General features: G+C 54.7%; 2 protein-coding genes across 2 annotated transcripts in view; one reads left to right on the plus strand and one right to left on the minus strand.

The window, feature by feature from the left end:
- The window catches only part of STX18 (syntaxin 18), a 117,541-nt gene extending 109,809 nt beyond the window's left edge, over window positions 1-7,732 (plus strand). The window contains exons 8-11 of the mRNA XM_080797107.1: window positions 2,196-2,254; window positions 3,684-3,753; window positions 6,009-6,089; window positions 6,800-7,732. Coding sequence (XP_080653233.1) covers window positions 2,196-2,254; window positions 3,684-3,753; window positions 6,009-6,089; window positions 6,800-6,895 — 306 coding nt within the window. The 3' untranslated portion in view covers window positions 6,896-7,732. The remainder of the gene's footprint in view (window positions 1-2,195; window positions 2,255-3,683; window positions 3,754-6,008; window positions 6,090-6,799) is intronic.
- Window positions 7,733-7,964: 232 nt separating this feature from the next.
- The window catches only part of NSG1 (neuronal vesicle trafficking associated 1), a 29,992-nt gene continuing 10,561 nt past the window's right edge, over window positions 7,965-27,395 (minus strand). The window contains exons 4-5 of the mRNA XM_080797159.1: window positions 16,074-16,184; window positions 7,965-9,399 (exon numbers count right to left, since the gene is read on the minus strand). Of these exons, the coding sequence (XP_080653285.1) occupies window positions 9,196-9,399; window positions 16,074-16,184 (315 nt within the window). The 3' untranslated portion in view covers window positions 7,965-9,195. The remainder of the gene's footprint in view (window positions 9,400-16,073; window positions 16,185-27,395) is intronic.

The raw sequence follows: 27,395 nt of genomic DNA on the forward strand, positions 1-27,395 counted from the left end.
TCATTAGAAAAATAAGAAAATGCCGCCAGCAAAAATAAATAAAAACCCTAAGTAGTACCTGGGAGAATTATTGAAAATAAATTAGCACCTACATGCCGAAGTAATTGTATTTTTTCCTTAAATACTGCACTCAAGTAACTGTTGACAGTTAACAGAGCTGATACTTTCAAAGTCAGAAGTGAAGTTTCTATTCCCGTAAATAACGCGCTGCATGCATAAGGAGAAGGGCCATCTGGGTGCATTGTCAGCAGCCGGCAAGGCGGCCTGCCGGGGGGCTTAGGGCGGCCCTGCATGTGCTTCCCCAGCACTTCTCCCTTTCTACAAGCTGAGCCAGCCCCCTGCATCCCTGGTCTTCTGACCCAGTGGGTCTGGGGTAGAACAAAGGTGTCTTGGTGTTCGAACAAGCAGCGGGGCTGGGGACCAATGCTATGGAGTGTGTCAGGCCCTGCCCTGTGCTGAGAGGCCAGAGAAGAAGTCCCCGCCCCAGGAGGAAAGACGCCCGAACGGGGGCAACAAGTGCAGCGATGGGCCAAGTGCAGAGGAGCTTTTGATAAGAGGAGATGGAGGAAGGTGATTCATTCTGCCTCAGGTGCCTGGTCACTAGGAAGGTGCCTAACAAGCTCTCTGCCAGCCTGTGCAGAGGTGGGGCAGCAGGCCACAGGAGAAGGCCACACCTCTGCACTGATCTGCGGGTCATGGGACAGGGCTGGCGTGCTGCCAAGTGACGTGACGGGCATCTTAGTTCACTCTGACCCCTCAAGGAGCGGGGGACAGACCAGAGGAGACTGAAAGATGATGAGGACAGAGCTTAGGTGCCAGGCAAAGAATGGGTGCAGCAAGGGTGTGGTGGATGGGATGGAGGACACCCGTGTTGGGGGCTGGAGGAACGAGTGGAGGACTGTTAAGAGGCCCTGCCCGTGGAAGTGACCCCCACCCCCAACCCGTGTCTCCAGTGAGTGGGAGTGAGCAAGGCACAGGGAGGACGGGGAAACCCAGGGAAGGGTGAGGAGGTATAGCAAAGGCAGCAGCCCGGGCAGGTACAGGGGTGAGCGAGCACAGCTGCTTCCCTCCCTGTGAGGGAAGCCGGAAGGAGTGGCAGGGAGACCGTGAGTCCCCGTGGGTGACGTGCTCAGCACAGCCTCCATTGTTTTACTGAGCAAGGGGTAGCCGGATCTTCAGTCAAATGGCAAAGCTTCTGGATGGCGAGAGCCTGCTTCCACTTGTTCCCTGCGCAGCGCCTGCCACAGACAGATCCTTAGAAAGTTTCTGTGGACGAGGCTGCAGCTTTAACAGATGTGAAAGGAAGAATGGGTGTGTGGCCTTTTCAGAGTTGGGTTTGACTCAGGTCCCACCCTCACAGTCCCACAGGGAGTTGGGGATATGCACAGCTTCTGACAAGGCCTGAGAATGCTAAGAGATGTTTGGAAGGTGCTAGGCTAAGGTTAGAAAAATGAGAACTAGCTTCAAGCCCAGGGCCCGGGATAGGTCACGGAGAAGGTGGCCTTTGGGCCGGGTCTGTGGGAACCCTGCCCCAGGGTTGAGTGGGCATGGGAAGGCGGAGTGCTTGGTCCTATAGGTAAGGGGGAGGAGATCGGCTGGTCCCACACCATGGCGAAGCTTCAGACACACTGTCCTTTTTTGGGCCAGAGTCAAGCTGGCAAGAACGGCCGGGGAGAGCTGTCTGCTTCACAGAGTCACTTCGGCACCAACGAGTTCCCACGTATTAGGGCAGCATCCTTACCCGAACTGTGTCCCGAAGCCTGATCACTAGCCTGAGCCCTGGGAACACGGCTCCTCTGGCTCCTGGGCCTATGTTCCGGTCATGGTGGGTTGGCCGAGCACAGCTCTGAAATCACACTGCCCTGCTCTCAGCTAAGCTGCTGGACCTCACCACTCCACTTAAAACAGATGGGTCCAGCAGCAGACAGCACAGACCTGTGGGAGCCAGAGGAGAGCAGAGGGAGGGATGACAGCTCCCCCCACACTGTGCCTCCAGGCTCACCTTCGTGGGCATCAGGGCGGCTCACAGGCGGGACGAGTCCAGCCGCAGGGATGTTGTCACGCTGATGCTGGAAGGAGGGACTCGGCGATCCATAGAGGGCAGATCAAAGATTTCTGTGCAGAGGGCTTGCTAGACACTTGCCTCTGGCTGTGTTGGGTATGACATCACCCTTCATGTGTTTGTTTCCTCACAGTTTGAACAAGAAAACCAGCGCCTCATTGGTGAAATGAACAGCCTGTTCGATGAAGTGAGGTGTGTATGTGGTTTCTCTGGGCTGCTGGCCTCCGTGATAGCTTTCCCAGAAATGGGGAATAAATTCAGTTTGGTGCCATGGTGTCCGCCTGTGGCCCTGGCCATATGCACTCCCCCCTCCCCGAGCCATTTGGAAGTGAAGGCAGGTGCCCAACTTTACTGACTCCCGTCACCTTGTGGGCCCCCCTTTCGTCACCCCTTTTATGCTGTTCCCAGTAATCTCAAGCAGATTGCACCAAATACTGTGAGTGGGGGGCAGGGGAGGCCCATGGGGGCTGTTTGCGCCTCATGACTCCCAGTGAGATAGGGGCCTTGTGATGAACCACCAACGAGGGGCAGCCTCCTGCACTTGGCTCTGCCAGGGTCTGTCTGCTCCCTCAGCACAGGGGTCAGCAGCACCAAAGGCAAGTGGCTATGTTTGCCCATGTGAACCATCACTGGCTGGTCCTCAGGGGAAGCACTTGGGGCCTGTTTCCCCAAGAATGTTTGAAGCATCCGAATGGGAGGCTTGGGCTTTTGCAGGGCACAGAAGCCCTGCTGCTCGTGGGCTCATCCCAAGAGAAAATGCCTCCCGGCACTGTACCCACACAGCCCTGGGGACTCTGCAGGCAGGTATTTCCCTCTGACAGCACCCGTGCTCTTCTGTAGCCTTTGTCTTTCTTCCATGGGCCTCCCGGTCCTTGTTCTGACACTCCACCCTCACCATCCCACTCTGTGCACCTCGCTCTCCTTTTCCACACCTCGAAGCCCTGGGAGGAGTGGCTGCCTCTCAGGCCACTTACACAGCAGACCTCTTGGGCTGGGAGCTCATCCTCATTTCTAGGCCTGCTCGAGCCCCCAGCCCACCCCCGGGGCACCCTTGCTGGCCCTGAACAGGAAGCCCAGACACTTGGTTGCTGAACCCAGATAGATTTTTCAGATGGAATCAGAGTTTTTCCTTTCAACAGGAAGTTGGTTAGAGTGGCAGATAGACTCTCTCTCAACCTACTGAACAGTAACAAAGTTGAGTTGTCAGCACATTCTGGTGCTTTCTTTTGAATCCCCACCATGTTACTGTGGTTACTAGGCTGGATACAGGCATTCTAGAAGACTGCCTTTTGTAACCGGGGCATGGACTCCACGCCAGGGCCCTGAGGGTCAGCTTCCGGGGGAGGATGGGGTTCCAAACTGCACAATACCCCCAAGCTGAGAGACCTCAGAGGAGAGATGGGAAGTAAAACGTCTGTCTCCTCTCCCAAGCTTGACATGGTGCCCCGTCCCTCTCTCACAGATGACACGCTGTCCCTTTCCCTCTCTGGAAGCTATGGTGGTGTCCCCTCCATTTCTCACTTAGATGATCCCTTTAGAAATGCGTAGCATTCTTGTTAGGACTACCAAGTACTAATGGTTGTCTGTAACCTCTTTTTTTTTTTGTTCCCTCCAAATGAAGGCAAATCGAAGGGAGAGTAGTTGAAATTTCCAGACTCCAGGAGATATTCACAGAGAAGGTTTTACAACAGGTAAGAAGGAAAAAAAATCATTGTTCAAAGTGTTAGCTTCAAAGAATGTACTGTGAAGTCCGGTCGTTCCTTGTAAGCTGGCCTGGTCTCTGCAGCCGAGCACCCAGAGCCCTGTGCACGCGGCCCATGTGCGCTCAGAGGGCTCCTCAGGGGAGGGCCTCCTGTCCCCCTGGCACAGCCTGTGTGTGTGGCAGGGATGTCTCTGCTCTCGGGTGACCCAGACCCAACTGAGGGCCCAGTCCGCGTGTTCGGTGGAGCACACGAAGGTGGCAGGAGTCAGGTCGCTCTTCGTTCTGGATGCCCTCAGGGAACCAGACCAGCCTGCCGGCTCTGCAGGGCTGTGACCCTTGCAGGGCTGCTGTAAGGCTCAGAGGTGGCCCCCAGGAAGCCCCCAGTGCATCGCCTGCTGGGGGAGTAGCTTCTGAGTCGGCCTTTATGAGAGCCCAGACTTGGCCCTCTCCGAGTACCAGGTCTGTGCCCTCAGGTGTCACATCCACACAGCAAACAGGATCATTCTTCTAAGAGGATTTTATGTTACATGTACCTGCCTCCCCTCCTGAAATTTCTCCAGCCAGTAACGCAAAGCTGTTACAGACCTGATCAGTTTGTCCTTTTGTTTGTAATACCCACAGACTGTGGGTTTCAAAGACAAAATCACTTTGCTCCATTGTAGGAAACTGGGCTCATTGGCTTAAGATACCCCACTCCCAAAACCTGCCCTGAACCTCACAGCCAGGGTCGAGTCATTGTAAATTAGGTACATGAAGCCTAACAGTTTGGAAGTTCAGGTTCATAAGAGCTGTCCTTTTTAACAGCCCGCCGAAGGAACTCTTCAGGCGTGTGTATGCTAACCTTCACGTAGAAGCCTCCTGACACATACAACAGCGAAGTCAGCTGTCCCTGTCAGAGCACATGCCTTGTTTCTAGAGGCATCTCAGCATGGGAGGAGAGCTCAGAGGCCAGGGAGGGTCAGACTGGCTCCAACCCAGGGTGCCCTGAGCCACGCCACCCTCCAGAGCGGAGCAGGTGTCCCCCATGTCACCCTTAGAGCTGGTATAGAGGTACACATGCCTGGCTTATTGCAGCCTCTCAGTACATGGGAGCTAATGTTTGTACATTTTAGCTCCTCCCTTTTTTTTTTTTTTAATTTTATTTATTTAACAGACAGAGATCACAAGCAGGCAGAGAGGCAGGCAGAGAGAGAGGAAGGGAAGCAGGCTCCCCGCTGAGCAGAGAGCCCAACGTGGGGCTCAATCCCAGGACCCAGAGACCATGACCTGAGCCAAAGGCAGAGGCCTAACCCATTGAGCCACCCAGGTGCCCCAGCTCCCCTTTTTTTGTAAAGGTTTTATTTATTTACTTGAGAGAAAGAGAGATAGTGACAGATAGCAAGAGTGAGTACAACCAGGGAGGAGAGGGAGAAGCAGGCTCCCGCTGAGCAGGGAGTCGGACATGGAGCTCGATCCCAGGACCCTGGAACCATGAGCTGAGTGGAAGGCAGAGGTTTAACTGACTGAGCCACCCAGGTGCCTTAGTTTTGTGTTTTGTTTTCTTTCTTTTTCTAAGAGAGACACAAAATGGTGAAGCACAAAGCACTTTCCTGGAGCTAACGTGGTTTTTTTTTTTTTTAAATAGATTATTTATTTATTTGGCAGAGATCACAAGTAGACAGAGAGGCAGGCAGAGAGAGGAGAAAGCAGGCTCCCTGCTGAGCAGAGAGCCTGATGTGGGGCTTGATCCCAGGACCCTGAGATCATGACCTGAGCTGAAGGCAGAGGCTTTAACCCACTGAGCCACCCAGGAGCCCTGAGGAGCTAACGTGTTTTAAAGAACACGCATTTAGAGGTGTTTGTCTCTGGACATCCAAAGAGTAGAGGAGAGAGCAGAAGAAAAGCCCCTGGCTTTTGGTGGCTACTGTGTAGCCGGCAGCTCTCATGTTTGTACCTTCTTGACCAGCAAGTGGGACAGCAGGTGGCAGCTAGGGGTGCATGGGGCACAGGCACTGGGTTCCAGTCCTGGTCCTGCCACATGCTTGCTGTGTGACTTCGGGCGAGTTACTGAACTTCTCTGAACCCTAAGTTTCCCTTTTGCAAAATGGGGCTGCTGCTTACCCCTCGGGGCACCGTGAGGACTCGTGGGCTCATGTGTGTAAAGTCCCAGCCCTCCCTAAGTGGCAGCTGCTGGCTTCTGATACACATCTGTACACTTGGGGAAAGAGAGTGTGTTTTGGTCTACCTGTCACTGTCCTTCCACAGGAAGCCGAGATTGACAGCATTCACCAGTTAGTTGTCGGAGCAACTGAGAATATCAAGGAGGGTAATGAAGACATCAGAGAGGTGAGTACTCTCGGGCTCCCCAGGTCTCCCCATTGTAGCACCACATTTGGGCAGCAGCCGTCGTCTTGCTGGCATGGCTGCCTGAGTGCCTTGCTGGGGCCCAGCCCCCAGGGCTCAGCTGATGGCGCCACACGGTCTCATCTCCATCCCCGCCAAACCCTGGGCCCCTGCTATTACCAAGAGACATGACTCAACAGCCCTCCAAAGGAGCAGTGAGAGGCGTATGAGGTCACTCTTGGCAAGGGCTGGACCAGCTCCCTAAAGCCAGGGGTGGGCTCCACTGGAGAAGCTTCTTGAAACCCCTCCCTACCCCAAGGGCCAGAGCCCTGGTTCCTGTTTTTTGGGGCCACCACGGTGGACTCTGTCCTCTGGGTGTGGTGCTCAGGCTGAGTTGACATGGGGCCATCACTGCCACTGTACTGCGGCCCGGCCAGCCATGGTGCGCTTGGTCAGTGCTTGTGGTTTTAACTCTGGGACACATGTGGACCGTTTCTGGGTGTTTCCTGGGAGAAACAGGGAAATACCTGTTTGCCTATGGATTCTAGACCCACTCTGTGGTTTTGCCTAATAATTACGGCCAGCATAGGCTCCAGCAATACGCTGCTCCCGCCCAGTGGAGGGAGAGTGTGCGGACAGGTGGAGAGCTGGAGGGCTTTGAAACCAGGATCCCCTGTGATGCAAATCCCTGTGCTCCTCTCCACTCCTCCCAGGCCATTAAAAACAACGCTGGCTTCCGAGTGTGGGTCCTCTTCTTCCTGGTGATGTGCTCCTTCTCTCTACTCTTCCTGGACTGGTATGACAGCTAGCCCGTCCTGGCTGCTCCTGGCGGATGGCGCGCTGTCGAGGGTCGCCGGGATCGGAGTGGGACTGTGAGATTTCATCACCGCACCGTTCAAGGGGGAGGGGGCTGGGACAGAGGTACACTCTCACAGAAGGAACACCCAGACCTGTGGTTTTAAGCCCATTTGGTAACGGAAAGAGAAAATAACACAAGTGGAAAGTGGCCTATATAGCAGTAATCCTGACTTGAGGTGGGTGGGAGTGAGGGGGCTCACCGGCTGCACCTACAGCTGGAGGCCGGGGGCTCAGGGAGGCTCCTGCCTTGCCCTTCCAGTGGCTTCAGGGAAAAGGGCCAGTTGGTAACTTCTCACAATGATCATTTCTTTGTTTCCTGTGGCTTCTTCTCTGCCTGAGCCCTGTGATAGCCTCACTATATTCTAGAAACAAACCTTTGTCCTGTTAATGTAATAAATGCACCTAGAGCTTCTTCGTGTCCAGTCAGTGGGTCACAGAAGTGCAGCTGATGCCTGCCTGCTGGGTGGGGAAGAAGGGTGGGGACAGACCCTGGGCACTCAGGAGGGGGCCCCTGGAGCTTGTGTCCAGAGCCGGAACCTGGCCTACGGCTCCCCGACCTGTGTGCCTGACCCCTGAGAAAACAGGAGCACCGGTTTGCAGTGGGAAGCTCGAGACTTCTGAAGCCACTTCTGTGCAGAAAGCTTGCTGGTGGTCCGTGGGGCCCCATGCCCATGTGCGATACTGACCGTCGCACAGCTGCGGGCTCCTTATGTTCCTTGTTTGCACAGAGCGAAAGTGTCGGAATTTACCTGTGAGTGACTTTACAGCCAATAAAACATCTAGATGGTACCGAGGGGTGTGTTGCCTTAGTGGTGCGCGTACATGGGCCTGGCCACGCTCACAGACGTGTGGTCCCTGCTCGCCGAGGGACCTCTTAGCCTTTACTGCATGCGCAGCTCAGGCTCGCTACCCACCCTACTCCCAGCCCCAAGCCCACAGCCATGGTTTCAGAACACCCTTGATAATGAAATCGGGTTTTGGAAACAGTAATGGAGTCGACTGTGATCACCATGCTTGTTTGCAACAGGTCTTGCACTAGTTGTCATTTATTTTTGATCTACTAAAAAACAGTGAAATGTTTGACATGTCCACCAGAAACAACACATTCAAATAACATGGAAGAAAATGTCTGTGAATGTCTTTTTTTCTATTTAATCGTCTTACATACTTAGCTAACTGGCAATTTTGTAAACATATAATTTAATGTCAAGATTCAGGTTGAAATATCATTTTCTTACAAAGATTATGAATTGAAATGTCATCATTGGGTTTGCAAGTTGCCACACCAGCTCCTCTCAGCCTTTCCTGCCTGCTTCTTACAGTAAAGGAGTTCTGGTTCACAAAATAAAAGTCAGTCTTGGCTCCCCAGCAATTACATTTTCACTTTTCCAACACAAAAAAGTTTTTGAAAACTAACTTGCTAACAGGGCTACTGGTGCAAATTTATTCATAACCAAAGAGAACAAAAAGACCAAAGGGGTTTTGTTCCTATTCAACACGTCACAGAGCAGACGGACTACCTACGGGGGGACAGAGTCCTGGAGCCCGCGGCCCAGGGGCCACTCTTTCCACAGCCTCACGTGCGCTGGAGCGAAACACAGTGCTCTCCACCCAAGATGCCAACTCCAGTGGGGCGGGGGGAATAGAGACCCCGAGTGTTCGGCTGTGGGACACACATAGGGATGTGCACGGGGAAGGAAGGGGTGCATCCGCTCCCGGATGTCCTGTTTTCCTTCCTTCTCTACACCTCTCACTACCGTGCGTCTCAGCGATGGCACTGTTGCCACCTGACAAGATTGGAAGAAATTCTGAAGTACAGCTTGCTCTTAGCAACATGGGATCACTCTGAATATGGCTGTGGACTAAGGATTGCGAACGGCAAGGGTGGGGGGGTGGGGTGTAAAATAAATCAATTCCACAAAATGCATTATTTGTCTGAATCCAAACCCCTTGCATATCCAGTGTAAATTTATTTTTTGATAGCGTCCAATAAGTCCCAGTAAAGTAGCTAAATGAAGATTCTTTAACATGGAAAGTGGTGTCAGAGCTCTTTAAGCAACGCTGATATGCACTTGGTTTTATGCCCATGAGTGGCCGGCAGCAAGTTGTATTTGCAAAGCAGCATCAGCAAACAGAAGCAGTTGCACCATAAATGAGTAACCTCTAAAGTATCGGTAATTATATTTAATGAAACGTCCCTCCGAGTCCCTTGGTTACCTTCAAGTGATACCTCGTAAGGAACCTGCCCGTCTCACTGAGCGGACTTCTCGGCGGCTTCGGTCTCCTGCTCAGACAGCTTCTCTTCCGACAGAACGGACATCCAGGGGGAGACTGAGCGCGTGATGCTCTGCTTGGCCAGGTTGTAGTGGTTGATGACGGTGTAAAACTTCTCCCGGGCGCTAGAGTCTTGCTCCGCATAGTAGCTCTCCAAGCCTTCTGGAATGCACTGCGTGTTCTGAAAGACAAGAGGCCACTGAGACATGGGCACCGAGGCTGGAGGGGAGGCCAGCGTGTGTTTCCAGGTAACACCTCACAGATGTTTACCGAGCACCTTCCCAGGGCCGAGAGGAGAAAAAGAATGATCCGCAAAAGCGGGAAGGGGTCCTGCCCTTGGCACAGCCCAGCGACCACCAGACACCGAGTTAGAGAGGTGACAGGGTCAACCTCCCTAACAAGGCCAGGACATAGCAGTCCTTGGGCTCCGGGGGCATGTGTGTAATGACTGTGGGCCTTCCTGCTTCTCTAAAGATCTCACCCTGGTTGTCATTTATCTTCCATCTACCAGAAACCACATAGTCAAGTAGCGAAGGGAGGGAAGTCAGAAAGGCCTCCTGGGAGCTGGGCTTTTAACGGGGAGGCAGAGGGAGAGCGCTGGAGGCAGAGGAGACCGGCCTCACAGACAGTCCACAGCAGCACAAGGAACACACTGGGAAGAGTGGCCTGGCTCCCAGAGGCAGCCGCACAAGGCCTGCAAGGTCCTGTGAGGGAGCAGTGTGACCTTGTGATCCAGAGAGCAGCATGATGTCCCCAAGGACCCCAGACAGCATGTTGGGGTGGGGAGGGGCTATCCCAGACAGTTGTCCACAGAGGAAGAGGCTCTGCCCCTACAAGCAACGGAACCCTGGGGAGATAAGGGGTGGGGAGACCATCAGCTCTCATCAGCTGGTAAAAGGTCTAGGACCCCCAAAAGTTAAGACCCTGCACCCCAGGCTGCCTTTCCTTATCAATCCAGGAGCCAAGCTAAGCCACTGCCCCACCACGGCTGACGTGGCCAGCCCACACAACAGAGGTGGAGCTCAGGCCCACAAGGGAGGTGCGTGGGGCTGTGGGTTGTCTTCCACCAGCCATCCCCCCAGAGCTAAGCAGGCACTTGGCGCCCAGCTAACATTTCCCAGCTCTCCTGGCTGCCAGGTGAGGCCATGGGACCACTGGCCAATGGGACAGTAGTGGATGTCGGCTCTCTCCCACGGCCCTTTCTTAGCTGCCTTTGCCCAGGGAAGAATACCTTGGGAGCTGGCAGGGCAGCAATGAGACGGAATTGGGGCTCCAGGATGACCTAACAGAACCTCACCGCCTTCCAGCTGGCCCTTAACATGAAAGAGGTCGACTTCCACCTTGTGGAAGCCATGTTAACCCGCGTGTCTAAGCAACCAGAGCCACATGTGAATACCATGGCCTCTCTCTCAGATGGTGAGGGGAGACTGCAGCTAAGATGGGTGCTTGGCCTCGGCCACCTCCATGGTCATCAGGAAGGGTTTCACAGCCCAGATTCTCCGCTGGCCCCGAGAGGTCTATCTCAGCACATTTGCCTGGGAGCCATCTGTATGTTCAACCATCCCAGATACTCTGAGGCTCGGTGCCCTGAGTGCCATCTCTGGCCTGTCTCGGCCATGGCCGCCCAGCTGACAGGTGCACAGCTGGGACCTAAAGCCTAAGCCCCACCTACGGCACTCCGACCACCTCATGGGGCTCAGCAAGAAGCCCAGCTGCTCCAAGTGTCCATTCACCTCCCCCGGGCATGCACCATGTGGACACTGACGGGACCTTTGATGACCACATCTCTGGGCACCTCAGGCCACTGCTAGGATGGCCAGCCACGGCTGCTGCACCGTGGATGTGGACACCAGGAGACCTCAGGGCCAGCCCGGGATGCAGCCAGGGAACCCCCTCCAGGAGCCTCGCCCTGGTCTGGGGCCAGCTTTTGCTCAGTCTCTGAAAGCTAAAGGCAGATCAGGGGGGTGGGGGGCTGCTCCTTGAGGTCTTCCTGTAGATTCGAAGTCCACCTGCCATCTCCCTGGCAGAAGAAAATGGGACTGGGGTTTTTGCCTCCCATGCTGCTGTTCTCCCCCTCCTGACCTTCTCTTCATCCCTGACAGCTTGCCAAGTGCTTTCCACGTACCTTCTCTCACTGTGAGGGAGCTTCCAGCAACGTGCTTTTATAGACAGGGCCAGGGAGACCCAGGGAGGGGCCGTACCTCTCCAGCCTGGGCCTCCAGCTCAGAGTGCCCAGAACCCCACACACTGTTACCGTGCAAAGCTGCCAACAGGTGACCTGCTCAACTCAAACACAGGACAGTGAGCCACGGAGGCAGTAAGCCCGGCCCCGAGGCAGAACCATGGTTTTCCCAGAGCACCAACAGGCTTAGATCCAGCCAGTGTCTGGCCCCGTCCCAGTACACACAGGCCTCAGGAGCAAGGTGAGGCTCTCGGGGTTCCCAGCGCACAATGGGTTCCGCGCCCTGCCTGCATGACCAACTCAGCCTTCAGCACCCTCGCGGGCCAGGGCCAGTACCATGATTGGCAGCACTCACAGAGGCTGCGAGGCCTGCCTGACAGAGCTGCCTTGACCCGAACCAGGTGAGCGCCATGGCCTGCACAGCATCCTCTTGGGGGACAGACTGTAATATCCTCTGAACCCAGAGGCCTCCCCAGCGTGCAGGTCCACGTAGCCTGGTGGTTGCCTGGCATCAAAAGCAGGGACACAGGGCGGAGCACGTGATGCTTGCCACCCCAGTCGTGGAAGAGCTCCTGTGCGCTCAGACATGGCAGCCTCTCATGATGAAGGTCCCTCTCCCCCAGGATGCTTCTCCCAGGACGCTGGCCACAGAAGTGTCAGTGTGAAGTGACCAGGCATGGCTGGGGACCGGCTCTCCCACGGGTGGACTACCCAGCATGCCAGGCACCGGGGATGCCAAAACACTAGGCCACAGCCCAGGCCACGGGCCATATGAAACCGACCCTGCTAGCCCCCTGCTCCCACCCCGTGGCCCTCCCCCGGGAAGCCCAGGCTCTGTGGCTCCAACACCAGGAAGTGGCAAGCCTGGCCTCTCAGCAGAGCACGGTCAGTGCCTGCTCGGCGTGGCTGTCGACAGACGTTGTGGTGTCGTGCCTGGTCCAGTGCCTGGCCCGCAAGGGACTGCTTCCTCACTGGTGGCTCTGAGAAGGTAGTGAGGGGGTGAAAGACAGGTCAGCGTGGGGTGCAGGGACGCGTGGAGAGCACTGCGGTCCAGCATAGTCCACAGCATGTCCAGGCCGGTGCCTCGCGTGTTTTCCTGCCTGGGCGACTGAGAGAGGCTATGAGCTGCTGGCTGGTTGGTTATGGGACATAGTCACCACGGGCCTTCCCTTCAGCCCAGGACTGCCTGCCCCACGGAAAACAGGCCTCCTGCCTCTTCCCTGCTCCCTACTGTCCGAGATACCAGGATCACAACTACCTACCGGCCCTCAGGGAACACGGGGAGCCATTTCTGGGAGAGGACAAAGTCTGCAGCGTGCTGCCCACTCCAGTCTGCCTGTCCAGGGTGTCAGTGGGGGCAGCGGGAGCCATGCCCTGGAAAGAGAGTGACCACGGAGGCCTGCCCATGCCACAGGTCATGTCTACCACAGCTCCTTCTGCTCCTGGCCTCAGCTCCCCTGCCTCCGACACGGGGCAGGGGAGCCCCACCTCCTGGGTGGCCATGAGGACCAAAGGCAGCGATGGGCCACTCAGGTAAGAAGCTGTGATATGTCCGTGCTCACACAGTGGACAGGGAAGATCACAAGCTGTAGGGGCACAACCAAGAGGACGCCTGCATCTCAGCAGCAGCTCGAACCCGGCTGTGTCTGGGCGGGGGGGGGAAGCAGCAGCCCCCGTCCAGCAAGGCAGGCAGCCACCCTGACCCCAGCCAGCGCTGCCACTGGCCCTTCACTCTGTCTTCCCCTCCTCCACTCACCAGCACAGGGTCCTGCAAGAACCTGGGCCATGTGATCCTCCAAACCAGGCCAGGCAGGGGCCTCTAGACCTGACAGCATGCCTCCCCTCCCCCTTCCCTCTGGGTGCTGGGCCAGGGAGGATGGACTGTTCTGCTGCTGCCCACACGGACTGCTGGAGGGACCTGCGGGGAGGCACTGTGTTGGGCTGGTGGTAGGCGAGAACCCCAGTTTTGGGGGGATCCTGGGGCCGGGGGCTCCCAGGAAGTTCTGACCCAGCCCGTCTCAGGCCAGACATTGCAGCCTCATGCCCCTCTGTGGGCGAGTGTGGGGAGGTCACCAAAGCTCCCTGCACCTCCACCCTCAGACAGGGAATGACCATCGGCCCGGTGAGGTAATCCAAGCAAGCGTGTTCCAAGCAGCCCCTGGCCTATGGCCAGTGCTCATCAGTGTTCCTCGTGCACAGGTGAGAACGTGTACCTTGGTGCACTGTGGTGAGAATGCGTGTGGACGGTCTACAGGGAATACCCACGGGTCAAAATGGGCAGCTTGGGCAAGTTCCCATTCCTTTTAAAGCCTGTCCATACACTCCCATAATAACTTCAAGGTTTAGAAAAAAGGCAGAAACCGAGCATCCCCCCCCCCAGCCCATATCTGCCTGCCTAAATCCCCCCCATGACACTCTCGGTGGGGGTGGCCTGTACCTCCTCTCACCCACAGCACAGGCGCCTGTCCTCAGGCTCACGCCAGGATTTCTGTGGCCCCTGTGGGGTCCCCTCTGGCTCTGGGGGTCCCGTGGGACCCCCTCTCACGCACCACACCTTCCCCCCACCCCCAGCTTTAGCCAAGGGCTTTTAGACACAGACTAGCAGCTCCCCAGTCCTCCCAGCCAGAGTTTCCAGGAAGGACACCTACCCCCAATTAAACAGAAAGGCCAGTGGAAAATGCTGAAGTCCCAGGAGATGCAATGATAGAACGTTACCGGACTCTCAATTCCCAAGGCTGGCTGGGCCCCAGGCTCACCCACAGAGCCTCTGAATACCTAGAGACCCGCCCTTCCCCCTGCAAGGGTCTCCTCTCTTGGACTCCACCTGCCCAGCCCAGGTTTTCTAGCAGAATTGGCCTTGTGGGCTGGGCAATTTAGCCTGTTGCCTCCTCCACGCAGGCAGCTTGCCCTGGTCCAGAGAGAACAAGTCCGGAAGCAAACCCTGGGTTCTCCCAATGGAGTTGCCGGCCCCGGTTGTTTGTAAGCAGTCTGCCCAGTCCCCAGGAAGCTGTCCTCTGTAAACCCAGTTCCCATCAGGGCACCACTCCTGCATCTGCTTTGCCTCCTTTCCATGACATCAGCCACTCCGCGTCACCCGACTCTGGACCAGGTCCTCCCCTCCTGCTCCTTCCCTACACCCCATCCCCCAAGTCATCTCTCCATCCCCAGCACCCTGAGCAGGCCAGACCCTTCTCTCACCCCAGGCTCCCTGCAGCAGCCTCCTGGGTCATCTCACTGAACCTCCAGCCTCCACGGGCAACCGAGTAGCTGTGCCCTCACTTCCCCCTTGCCCTCCCCCAGGGTCTTTGCCTGGCCCATAGCTGCCTGCCCCCAGTCCTCCAGGCTGACCAGACCTGCACTGCCCTGCTGTCCCGTGTGCACCGCTGCTCCCCTAGCCAGCCTGGGTTGGCCCTGCTGCTCTCTAGCATCTGCTAATGAGCTTGCTTGGTCAAGGGCAGCCCTCCCCTCCTTGAAGCCCCCAGGCCCTCTGTGTTGGCCTCCTTTAAACCATGGCATCTCCTGAGCTTCCAAGCAGACCATAACCTCTCCCAGCCCATCCAGGAGGTGCACGGGTTCATTGAGGGCAGCATGGGGGCGGGAGGGGGGCGCTTTCCCCTTGGGTCCCCACACAGTTGCCTCACTGGCCTCCTATGAGCTTTGCTCAAACTTGACCACCCTTCTAGAAACTGCAGTCCCCAACCCTGCTTTGCTCTTCTATTTTCCATCGCTTATAACCTAACTCGGTATACTACTGACTTTACGTTTCTTTTGAGAATAGCAGGGAGCTTCCCAAAGGTGGGGACCTTCAGCCAATGGGTCCTGGCTGGAGTCCAGCACCCGGATAAGAGTAGCCGCAAGGGGCCCACGGCAGGCACAACATCACGACATAACAACATACACACTTGCAGTGCAGAGAAAGGGCTGAAGGGCAGCGTGAGTTCTGGCTTCACCGGCTAACTCATGCGAGGGTTCTGTGGCCCTCGCATCACCGAAACCGAAAGCAAAGCCACAGGGTGACAGGTGACAAACCAAGCCTGTCCGTGTGTGCGCTCAGCGTGGGCCGCTCCTGCTTTAATTCCGGCAACACCAGATCCAGGAAATCATCCTTTTCCCTCTTCACACTGGCTCTGGAGAGTTCAGAACCAAACGTGGGCCCAGATGCTGAGCGTGTGGGAAACGGGAGCAAGTCCACAGTGAGGCCATCTTACTTCCTCATGCTTCACCTCTTCCCCCTCCTCTCTCCCCACCCCCACCCTTTTTTTGTCTTCACTTAATCCTTTTGCTCCCGGTGTATGCTTCTGTGCCCCTTGTAGACTTTCTGGAATGCAGGGGCATCAGAGCAAAGCAAGCATTTCCACGTGCACGGGGAGCCCAGCCATGCAGGCACCAGGGGGAGCAGGCAGCCAAGGGGTGTGGGACGTGTGCCCAGCCCTGCCCCTGGTCCCCTTCATGCAAGCCCTTCCTCCCTCAGGGCCTCTGCTCCCCAGCTTGAGGTCAAGTCCCAGGAGCCGCCTTGCTACAGATCGCCTTCTCCACTGCCCCTCTGCCTCCCTTCCGTGCTTCCCCTTTAAGAGTCCCACTGGGAGCCTGGCCAGAGCACAGGGCCCCCGCTTCTCAAGTGCCTGTCCCCTCCGGGAGGGTACCTGGGGCCTCAGGGGGAGGCGGAGCTTTACCTTGAGGACGAACCCATCGGGGCAGGCACGATCATACTTGTACACCTTGTAGACAACCAGGAAGACAACACAGGTGAGGAAGGCCAGGGCGAAGAGGACCAGCACGGAGACCTGTGGGTAGAGGTGGGGCCCATCAGGGTGGCTGCGAAGACCCGCATGCGGGGGCAGCCAGACAGACACACGGACACACTCCAGTGCACAAAGAGACCGTCTCTAGAAGGAAACCCACACTGGAGTCCCAGGAGGCTTCAGGGACGAGAGGTCAGCAGAATCACTTTTCACTGAACAACTTTCTCACCGCATCCACAAGCTCTCTTTATTGTAAACGCCCTGTTTTTAGTCTTCCAGGTCCTATCTGGGGAGCTCGGGGTACAGACACGATAGAGACTCATGGACATTTGGAAACATGGTTGAGCCGGGGGTGTGGGTTGCCTTTCTGCCTGCTGACAGTGACCAAGGTGACTCATCAGCAAGCAGCTCATCAGCTGTTCCAAATGTCTCCTGAGCCCGGGCCACCAGCTCTGCATGGGGCCGGGACCAGCAAAGCATGAAAGCCAGACTCTCCCGGGCCCCTGTCACCTCTGCCCTCAAGCTTCCTGCGTACTTAGGTGTGTCCCCTCCCCAGAGAGCCGTCCCTGCTGGCGCAAGGGCTCTGTAAAAGTTAGCTACTCCCCTCCCCCTCCCCTTCCAGAGTCCCCGTGAGCTCCCTCTCCACGCTGCACATAGCTCCAAGGCTGCTAAGCACCGGCAGAACTCCACCACTCCCTGGGGCTGCGAAAGAGGCTTGGGGGTAAGCCCCCAGCAAGCTGGGCATGGCCTCAAGCCAAGTGCACTGAGCCCCATCCGGGCTTCGGGAACCCTGGGCAGACGTCCCCTCATCCTGCAGGGCCCCGGTTACCATACTGGCTCTCCATCTGTGAAAGGAGAACAGAGTAGCTCTGAGCCACGTGAGAAGATGTATGTGAGGAACGCTCACCCAGAGGATAGACGGACAGACAGCCGCCCCATGCATCCCCCTTCCCCTGCCTCAGGCACGGCGCCGTGACCCCAGTTCCACTGCGGGGCTGTGGCGGTCCCCAGTCCCCTCACCCATGCCACAAGATGACACTTCCCCATCTCCCAGTTGCTGTGAGGATAGGAAGGAGGCATAGATGGGCAACATCTGCAGAGAATGGTAGTGTCTCCCGTGGTGAGCATTGCCCCACCCCTGGGCCCTGCCTCTGTTTCCCAGGCTCTTCATCACCAGTCTTCAGGGTCCTCGCCAGGCCTGTGTCATGGTGGCCAGGAGCCCTGGCTGGGGTCAGCACTGGGCCGCTCAGAAGCAAAGCACGTGGCCTGCCATGCTGGGGCCAGCCCCCATGGAGCGCCCTCCCTTTCTGGCACTGGGTGGGCACGAGACACGCCCCAGGTAGCCCACACACCTGAGGGCCCACGAGCACCCAGATCCTCCCTCCCCTCACACGCCTACCCTGGCCACCTGCCTCCCCACTCCTCCCCAGCTCACGCTCACAACAGCCAGGGCGACACCTGTCCCCTGTGTTCTCTGGCCCAGGGAACAACCCTTGAGGCCCCAGGCAGGCAAGAAGCCTCTGCATCACCTCCCATGAGGCCCTACCTCCCCATCCCTAAGTCCCACCCATCCCAATCACCATCTCTGTCCTCCACCCGCCTTTTCCCTTCCTGTGACCTTGGGGTACCCTCCCTCACGTTGACTGTCCGGGCCGTGACCCTCTCCAGGTCAGAGAAACCACAGTCTGCCTAGACAGTCCATGCCACACAGGGAGCCCAGGCCTGATGCATGGGCACGGGATGAAGTCACAGAGAGTTTGGGGCCCGAGGTGCCCACTGGAAAGGCACCACGGGGTTCTGGGGGCTGCTAAGGCACATGGCGAGAACATAGCCACAGACCCAGACAGCCCAGGGAGACTGCAGAGGCAACAGAGAGTGGAGCTGAAGGAGGTCAAATCTGCAAGGAAGGAGAGGGGATGGCAGACCAAGGGCCATACGGTAACAGAGGCAGCAGCCAGAACCCTCGTGCTTTCCAACGAGATCAGCAGCCTTGCTGGTGCTGACACTGGGGATGGGCACCTCTGGGCAAGGTGCTCAGCTCCTCTGAGTCTGGCTCCTGTCACCAAGAGGACCCAGCTCTCCGGGCAAGTTGGAAGGCTGAAGATTTGATGTGGTCTGACTGAGGCCAGCCCCTGGGCATAGTGTGCACCGTGCAAGGAAGCATTTGCCCTTGTTGCCGCTGCTGTCATGCTTGTCACCCATGCCCTCCCTCAGGTCACAAGGCTACCAGAATGCAGAGCCTACCCCAACCCAATCTCCATGCCTAGGACCCCGCCACCTGCTAGCAGCCCCTGGGGGTAGCAAGGCCTGCTTCAGGGGCTCTGGATTGTCCAGGGCTGCCAGGCTGCCTTCCCCAAGGTGGTCTGTGGCAAGAGCTGTATCTAACAGAACTGGTTTCCTTCATAACCCTCTGTATTTTTTTTTTCTAAGTAGGCTCCGTGCCCAGCATGGAGCCCAACACGGGGTTGAACTTACGATCCTGAGCTCAAGACCTGAACTGAGATCAAGAGTAGGATGTTTAACTGACTGAGCCAGCCACATGCCTCATAACCCTTTGTATTTTATTTTAGGCATCTGAAAACATTCCAAAGAGGCCCATGGCACAAAATAGGTTGAGAAGTCCTGTTAGAATATTATCTCCTCAATGAAATATTAGCAAACTGAATTCAGTAATACACTGAAAGGATCATACACCATAATAAAATGGGATTCGTTCCAGGAATACAAGGATGGTTCAACACCTGCAAATCAATGTGATCCATCACGTGAATAAAATGAAGAGTAAAAACGTTATCATCTTCAAGAGATGCCGAACAAACGTTTGAGAAAATTCAACATTTATGATAAAAACTCAACAAAGTGGGTATAGAGGGAACGTGCTTCAACACAATAAAGGCCACCTAGGACGAGCCCACAGCGAACATCGTCATGGTGAAAAATGGAAAGCTTTCCCTCTAAGATGGGGAACAAGACAAGGATGTCCACTCTCGCCCCTTCTATTCACCACAGTACTGAAGCCGGAGGCAGAGCATTAAGAAAAAGAAAAGGCATGCACATTGGAAAGGAAGAAGCAAAACTGTCACTATTGTAGGATGACATATTACATATTAGAAAACCCTGAAGAGGGGCGCCTGGGTGGCTCAGTGGGTTAAAGCCTCCGCCTTCGGCTCAGGTCATGATCCCAGGGTCCTGGGATCGAGCCCCACATCGGGCTCTCTGCTCAGCGGGGAGCCTGCTTCCCCCTCTCTCTCTCTGCCTGCCTCTCTGCCTAATTGTTATCTCTCTCTGTCAGATAAATAAGTAAAATCTTTGAAAAAGAAAACCCTGAAGATTCCACCAAATTCCACCTCAGAACCAATCAACAAATTCGATTAAGTTGTAGGACACAAAACCAATACACAAAAATATGCAGTGTTTCTATACATAATAGCAAACTATCAAAAAGAGAAAGTAAGAAAACAGGCCCATCTGGGGCACCTGGGTGGCTCAGTCAGTTAAGCATCTGCCTTCAGCTCAGGTCTTGATTCCAGGGTCCTAGGATGGAGCCCAGCGTTGGGCTCCCCCCTCAGCGGGGAGTCTAATTCTTCCTCTGCCCCTTCCCCTGCTCATGCTCTCACACTCTGTGTTCTCTCATAAATAAACAAAATCTTAAAATCTGTAATTGCATCTTAAAGAATATCTACAAACAGGTTTAACCAAGGAAGTGAAAGACCTGTACCCTGAAATCTCTAAGACACTGATGAGAAAACGTGAAGACGACACAAATAATAGAAAGATACTCTGTGTTCGTGGTTTGGAAGAATATTTTTCAAATGTTCATTCTGCCCAAAGCAATCCACAGATTGAATGCAATGCAATCCCTACCAAAATTCCAGTGGCATTTTTCAAAGAAATAGAACAAGCTTCAAATCTGCATGGAACCACAAACGACCCCAAATAGCCAAAGCCATCTTGAGAAAGAAGAACAAATCTGGAGGTATCGTGCTCCCTGATGTCAAACTATATTACAAAGCAAAAGCAATCAAACTGGTATGCTACGGACATAATATTAGAGTACAGAACCCAGAAATGAGCCAACATATACGGTCAATTAATTTACAACAAAGCAGCCAAGAATGTACGTGGAGCAAGGACAGCCTCTTCGGTAAGCAGTACTGGAAAAACCGGACAGCCAAACACAAAAGAATGAAACCGGACCACTTTCTTACACAATATACAAAAACTAACTCAAAAGCAATTAAAGACTTAAACATAGGACTTGAAACTATAAAACTCCTAGAAGAACACAGAGGGGAGTTCAGCTCCCTGACATTGGTCTTGGCAATGATTTTTTAAAATCTGACTCCAAGAGCAAAGGCAACACATGCAAAAATAGGTAAGTGGGACATCAGACTCAAAGTGGGACAGCAAAGGAGACCATCAACAAAATGGAAAAGCCAACCTCCTGAGTAGGAGAAAATACTTACAAGCCATACATATCTGATGAGGGGTTAAAGTCTGAAATGCATAAGGAACCCCTACAACTCAATAGCAAAAAACCAAACAATCCAATTTTTATATTGCGTCTTTGTGTTACACAGTTGAAATCACCATAATGGTATATGTCAAACAATTCTCAATTAAAATACACACACATGCACACGCGCACACACATAATCTTACATCCTAGGGCGTTCTTAAGCCTGTCCCTTGAATTTGGAAGCCACAACTGTGTTTGGTTCCCAGCGCCCCATCTGTTTAGGTTTAAAAATAAGCCCCATCTCTCAGCGAGGCTGTGGGGAACCACTTTGTCTGGGGCCCTCCTCCTGGAACCTGGCCTGGGCCTTTTATCTGGGATTCCCAGGCCTGATGACTGAGGAGCTCACAGAACCAAGAAAAGAGAACATGACAGTTCCAGGAATAGTCAAGGGAGAGACGCAAAGAAAGAAATCCATAGACAGGCAGGAGGAGACGCACGGTGGGGCAAAACCCCTTTCCTGGAGGCTGTCCCCAATCTTCTTCCCCCACATCTTGCAAACCTCAAACCTCTCCTTGGCCCCATGTCTGCACAGACCTGGGAAGTGCCCCATGGTAGGAAGAGAAATGTGGGTTTCCTCTTTGCTGTGTGGCATAATGTTCCCCTGTAGTTCTCATGGCCTGAGGAGAGAGCATGGGCCTTTCCAGAAAGATCCCCGGACGGCTCAGAATTGGGTCCCAGCTCTGCCACCTGCCAGTTGTGTTCCTAAGCAGATCACCTGCATATCTTGTCTCTGGAGAGGAGAACAAAGCCTCGTGCTCTTACACGTTCATTGGGAGAATGACTAGGGATCAAGGGTTTGGAGAGATGTCAGCCTCACGTGCTAGGCCCATTAGGGGTTCAACTGTTTCTCCCCCTCCCCAAAATAGGGAAGCCCTACACCTTGGTACCTTTGAATGTGACCTGTGGGGTCTCTGCAGATGTGATTAAACTGAGGTCATTGGGCCCTAATCCAATGTGACTATGTCCTTATAAAAAGAGGAAATTTGGATACAGACACACACACACACAAGGAGAACCTTGTGAAGATGGACGGTTGTAGGATGCGTCTGCAAAGCCAACGAATGCCAGGGTTACCAGCTACCACTGGAAACTAGGAAGAGGCAACAAAGGACTCCCCTCCCAGCTTCAGAGGGAGCACAGCCCTGCCGACCCCCACCTGGACCTGGGCTTCTGGCCTTTGGAATGGCAAGACCATCAGTTTCTGCTGGTTAAGGTGCCAGTCATGTATTTGTGAGATCTTGAGCACATACCACGAGGTTTCTAGCCCATCACTTGATGTCCCAGAGTGAACTCATATGGGCCCGAATGCCAGAGCTCTTTGAGCAGGGCTCGTGGCTGGCTCGCCTCCCCTATGGGTGTTCTTTGTCTGCTGTCATCCCTGTCCCTCCCCAACATGCCAGACTGCATCACCTTCTCTCCTCCTCACCCTCCAAAGCCCTGACCAGGACCACTGCCTCCAGGAAGGCTCTGGAATATCCCAGCCTCTCCCAACACCAGCAGCGTGTGCACATACCACATAGCCCAGCATCTCCTCTTCCCCAGTGATTTAAGTGAAATAAAAGTGTGTCCCAATTTGGAGAATTTCACAAACCTCCCCTTCTCCCATGAGACAACTAAGAATATTCCAGAAAAAAAAGTGAAAATTACCTACCCAGACATACCTGTCTCCTGGGAGCATTCTTCAGGCTTTCTCAAAGGTCGACAGGCCCTGGCCAGAAGCATTCTGGAGAGCCCTAACCACCAGCGGCCCCATCTTTCAACCCATTCCGAAATACTCCAACTAGAAGACAAACTAGCCGTGCACTGCCCAACACATGTCAAGAGCCCTGGGTTCCAGGCCTGCTCACGCCCCACACACAAAGCAACTCTGGAAAAGGCATCCATCCCCAACCTCTGGTTCCCTCTCTAAAGGAAATGGGCAGGCCGGCCTAGCACCCAAGCTTAGAGCGGGGTGCCCAGGAGACCCCCCCTCCCACTGGGCACCCCAGGGAGCAGAGTGAACCCTTATTACACAGAGGAAGCCCGATCCCACACACTGTTGCAGTGCACGTCTGGCCTGACAGAGGCTCAGTCACCCAAAAGACCCCACCTTCAAGTTGAGCCACAAGACCACCATGTGGTACAAAGAGCCCAGGATGCCTGTGAGACAAGAAGCAGCAGCTACATGTGGGGACCCAGCCTTAAACACAAGGGCTCCACCTCAGCTGTGTGTGAGAATCACAGGATCCCCCCCGAGGATCCCAGCAAGGGGACCCCAGACGGGACCCCAGCCAGAGCCCCAGCAGTGGAATGCTGGGAGCAATACCCAGGCCCTGGTATTCCTTAAAACTTTCCAGATGCTTTGGGACACAATCAAAGCCCAGCACCATGGGGTAAACAGAGGATCCCCTTCTGCACGAAATTCCTGGAGCCTGGGGGCAACTAAGCTCCCACCCCAGCCTTGGCCCCCTTCTGCCAAAGTACCCTATGAAGAGTAGCTCCAGAGACTTCCACCATGCTCTGTGCCCAGGCAGGCGGTTTCAGTAAAGCTGGGGTACCCCTCAGAACAGCACCCCAAGGCACTTCTACGGACTGCATTTTTCCCACAGGGACACTTGGGGCTCAGTCAGTGCAGGTGACCAGTGCGAGGCAAGCCAGCTTGGTCGGCTCAGCGTTGTCCCCTAAAGACACCCAGGTCCTAACCCCAGGAACCTGTGCATGTTGCCTTATATGCAAAAAGTGACTCTGCAGATGGATTTAATCCAGGTCTAGAGACAGGAAGGTCTCCTGCATTATGCAGGCGGGCCCAAGTGAAATTCCAGGGGTCCTTACAAGAGGGAGATGGAGACAGCGGACACTGGAGGATGCTGGGCTGCAGGTGGAGGAAGGGGCCCCGAGCCAAGGAATGGGGAGATGGTGGGAGCTCAAAAAGGCCAGGAAACAGATCCTCCCCTGGAGCCCCCAGAGGAGCCCCCTGCCAACACCGCGATGTGGCCCAGTGACGCGGATTCAGGGCTTCGGAGCCCCCAGAACTGTAACAGAATAAATGTGTGTTGTTCTGAGCCGCCCCGCTGGTGGTGCTTGGTTCTGGACGCCCCACGGAGCTAATTCACTTCCTTTGGAGCCCATCTCCCCGGTGCTCACTGAGGGAGGGAGGGTGTGGCAGGATCCAGCTGACAGGCTGCCCAGCTCCATCTTTGCTGGGGGCACTTATCCAGCCGCCCTCGGGTAGCCGGAGCCAACCCAGAGCATCTCCGAATCCAATGGGACATGAATTCAGTTTGCTGAGGTGCCAGTCTGTCTGGGTTTTCCGAGGCAAACGATCACGTACAGGAAGGAGGCGGGACCCGGGATGCTGGAGGCCTGGAGAGCCTGGGTCCACAGCCAGCACCAGCCGCCACCCGTGCCCTCGGGGCCGGAGGCTGGGGAGCTCCTGGGGTTGGGGAAGGGGACTCGCTTAGATGCAGGGCCACTGCTTCTACGGGGCATGTGAGGCCCAGGGCTGGGGCCTGTGATGCTCTCAGCGACCCATGAAAATGGTTTTTAATTTTGTCAGAAAACTGGAAGTAATTATATAATAATCGTGAATCCAGTCTGGATGATAGTCTTCTTTAGACCAAGGTGGTCATAAAATAACGTCCTTTCTTCTTCCACTTTTTTTTTTTTTTTTAAAGAGGAAGGGGCCCACAAAGAAAAGCAAAAAGCCCCTCAGGGCCCAGGGCCCTGCCTTCTTCCATCTTAGAATCCCCCGGTGGCCGGTGGACATTCTCAAGACAAGACAGAGGCCCCCTTGGCATGTCCTTGGCCGCATGGCTTCAACCTTGGCCTCTCCTGCAAGGTGGTGGCTTGTCACAGCTCCTCCATGATGGCTGTGGGGGTATTGGCAGACCCCCACGGTGCTGGAAAAGACTTGGGCTGGGGGAGGGGAGGGGATACGTCTGGGCCTCGAAGGAAGAGCAGCTCTTCGGGGCAGGAAGTGTGGAAGGGGTGTGCTCTGACGAAGAAGGCTGTGCCAGAGCCCAGAGGCATCAAGGAATATGGTACACTTGTCTCGTGTGGCTGGAGCAGCCCGTGTCCTGCAGGAGGGGACCCCCGTCCCTGTTTGCCCCATCGAGGAGGAGGAACCCACCAGGCACTGCACGATGCTGGGAGGCAGCTGCCCCTTTGGGACAGATTACCATTTCTCACAGCCCACGGATGTGTGGCCAGTTGGCTGGAGGACATGTTTGCTACCAATGTGCATTGGGCGAGGGGGCCGGGGGGCAGATTCTCCATAATCCCCAAATTATATCACTTTTGTGCAGCTGTCAAGAAGAGCTTTGCAGCAGGACACAGCAGGAAGATGTGAGAGCTACTACGTGGGAGCTGTATGCACTTGGCATCCCCCAGCATGTGATCTGTGGTGGCCCTTGGTGGCCCGGGCCCCACGGCTGGAGGCGTGTGAGAGCAGCAGGGTTCAGGGAGAGCCTGGGATGGGATTTCCATATAGATAAGTACACATGTGTATGTGCTTGTTTATTAACACAGCAAACACCAAGATCTCAGAAATACTGTGATTTCAAACAAAAGAGGAGAACGCCCCTGTTCCAGGATCCTGGTAGCAGCAGCAGGACTCAGAGCCCCTTGTGAGCTGCACTGGCCACAGCCTCAGGCAGAGTGGATGCTGCTGGAGTTCACTACCTCCAGCAGAAAGAGAAGGGCCTCGAACAATGCGAACCAGAGGACACTACTGGAGGAGCTCAGAGACCCAAGTGAATGGAAAGATGTCCTGTGCTCACAGACTCAAGATCCTGTGTTGTGAGGATGAGGCTACTTCCAGACTGATCTGCAGACTCAGTGCAATCCCTAGCAGAATCCCGACAGCCTTGTTTGCAGAAATGGAAATTGCAAGGATCCTAAATAGCCAAAGCCATTTTGGAAACAAAGAGTAAGTCAAAGGGCTCATCTTTCCTGATTTCAAAACTTCCTGCAAAGCTACAGTAATTAAAACGGTGTGCTACTGGCATAAGAATCACCATGTAAATGGAAGAGAACAGAGTCCAGAAATAAAACCCGATGTCCGTGATCAGCTGGTTTTCTTAATCTAGATGCTAAGACCATTCAGTGGGGCAAGAAGTCTCTCAGCAGATGGTGTTGGGACAACCGGCCATCTACACCAGAAGCTCGACCCTTACCTCACACCATATACAAAAATTAACTCAAGGGCGCCTGGGTGGCTCAGTTGGTTAAGCCTCTGCCTTTGGCTCAGGTCATGATCTCAGGTTCTTGGGATCAAGCCCCGTATCAAGCTCTCTGCTCAGCGGGGAGCCTGCTTCCTCTCTCTCTGCCTGTTTCTCTGCCTACTTGTGATCTGTCAAATAAATAAATAAATAATCTTTTTAAAAAATTAACTCAAAATGGAATAAAGACCTAAATATAAAAGCTAAAGCCATAAAACTCTTAGGACAAAACGAAGCGGCAAATCTTCATGACCTTAGACTTGGCAGTGGTATCTTAGATCTGACACCAAACACACAAGCAACGGAAGAGAAAATAAATCGTACTTCCAAATCTAAAAATTGTGTGCAAAGAACAGGAGGAGAAAACTGAAAAGGCATCCACAGAACGGTAGCAGATATCTGCAAATGATATGCCTGACAAGAACGCGGTATCCAGAATACCACTGAACACCACAAAAACCACCCAATTAAAAATGGGGAAGGCCTGGAATAGACGTCTCTCCAAAGATACACAAATGGCCGTTGGGGCACAGGGATAGATGCTCCCTGTCACTAGCCGTTAGGGAGGGGCAAATCCAAACCACAATGAGACACCACTTCGCACCCACCAGGCTGGCTATAATTAGACCGAGAATGACAAGTGTTGGCTGGCTGTGCGGATGCTGGGAGCCTTGGACATCAATGGTGGGCTGGGGAATGGGGCAGCTACTCAGTAGGTCAGACATGAAATTACCACACAAACTCCTGGGTACATACCCAGAAGGACGGAACAAGGACTTTTTGAACAAAAAGTTGTACGTTGAGTGTTTGCTGCAGCGAACGCTAGAGGTAGTCTAGTCTAGGCTAGTCGCTAGTCAAGAGGTAGAAACAGCCCAAGTGTCCATCGCCGGATGAAGGGACAAACAGAAGATGGTCTGGCCATACAGCTGCATGTGACTCGGCCAGAGAGAGGAACAAGCACTGACCCCTGGACACACTTGACGTGAAAGCAGCAGTCACAAAGGACACATACTATATGACTCCACTGATGCGAAATGTCTGGAACAGGGACATCCAGAGACAGAATGTAGGTCTGTGGTCGCCTAGGGTTGACAGGAGGAGGAAACGGGGTGACTGCTGATGATGGGTAATGGGTCTCCTCTTGGGGTGCTGAAACGTTCTAGAACTAGACAGTAGTGAGTGTTGGACGACACCACAAAGGTACTAAATGTCACTGAGATGAACACTTAAAAATGGTGACCCGTATGTCACATCTATTTTATCACACCAAGGAATAATGGCTGAGGGGAGAGAGACGAGGCAGGTGAGGCGTGGGAGGCACGGGCCTAGGGGCGGGGGTCCTGGCAAGACGAGGAGTCCCAGCCCCAGCAGTCCTGCCCCAGAGGCAGAAGGGATGTTTTCTGGAAAGAACAGCCAGGAAAGGAACGCAAATAGGCTAGGGGCCTCGGGGTGAACTATATACAGAGTTTATAAGGGGGACCCTATCTCCAGGATGCTTATTAGGACAGTCTTGGCCAATGGTGCCTGCCCTCACAT

This window comes from Martes martes (genome assembly GCF_963455335.1).
Source record: "Martes martes genome assembly, chromosome: 2".
In the NCBI taxonomy this organism is placed as follows: Eukaryota; Metazoa; Chordata; class Mammalia; order Carnivora; family Mustelidae; genus Martes; species Martes martes.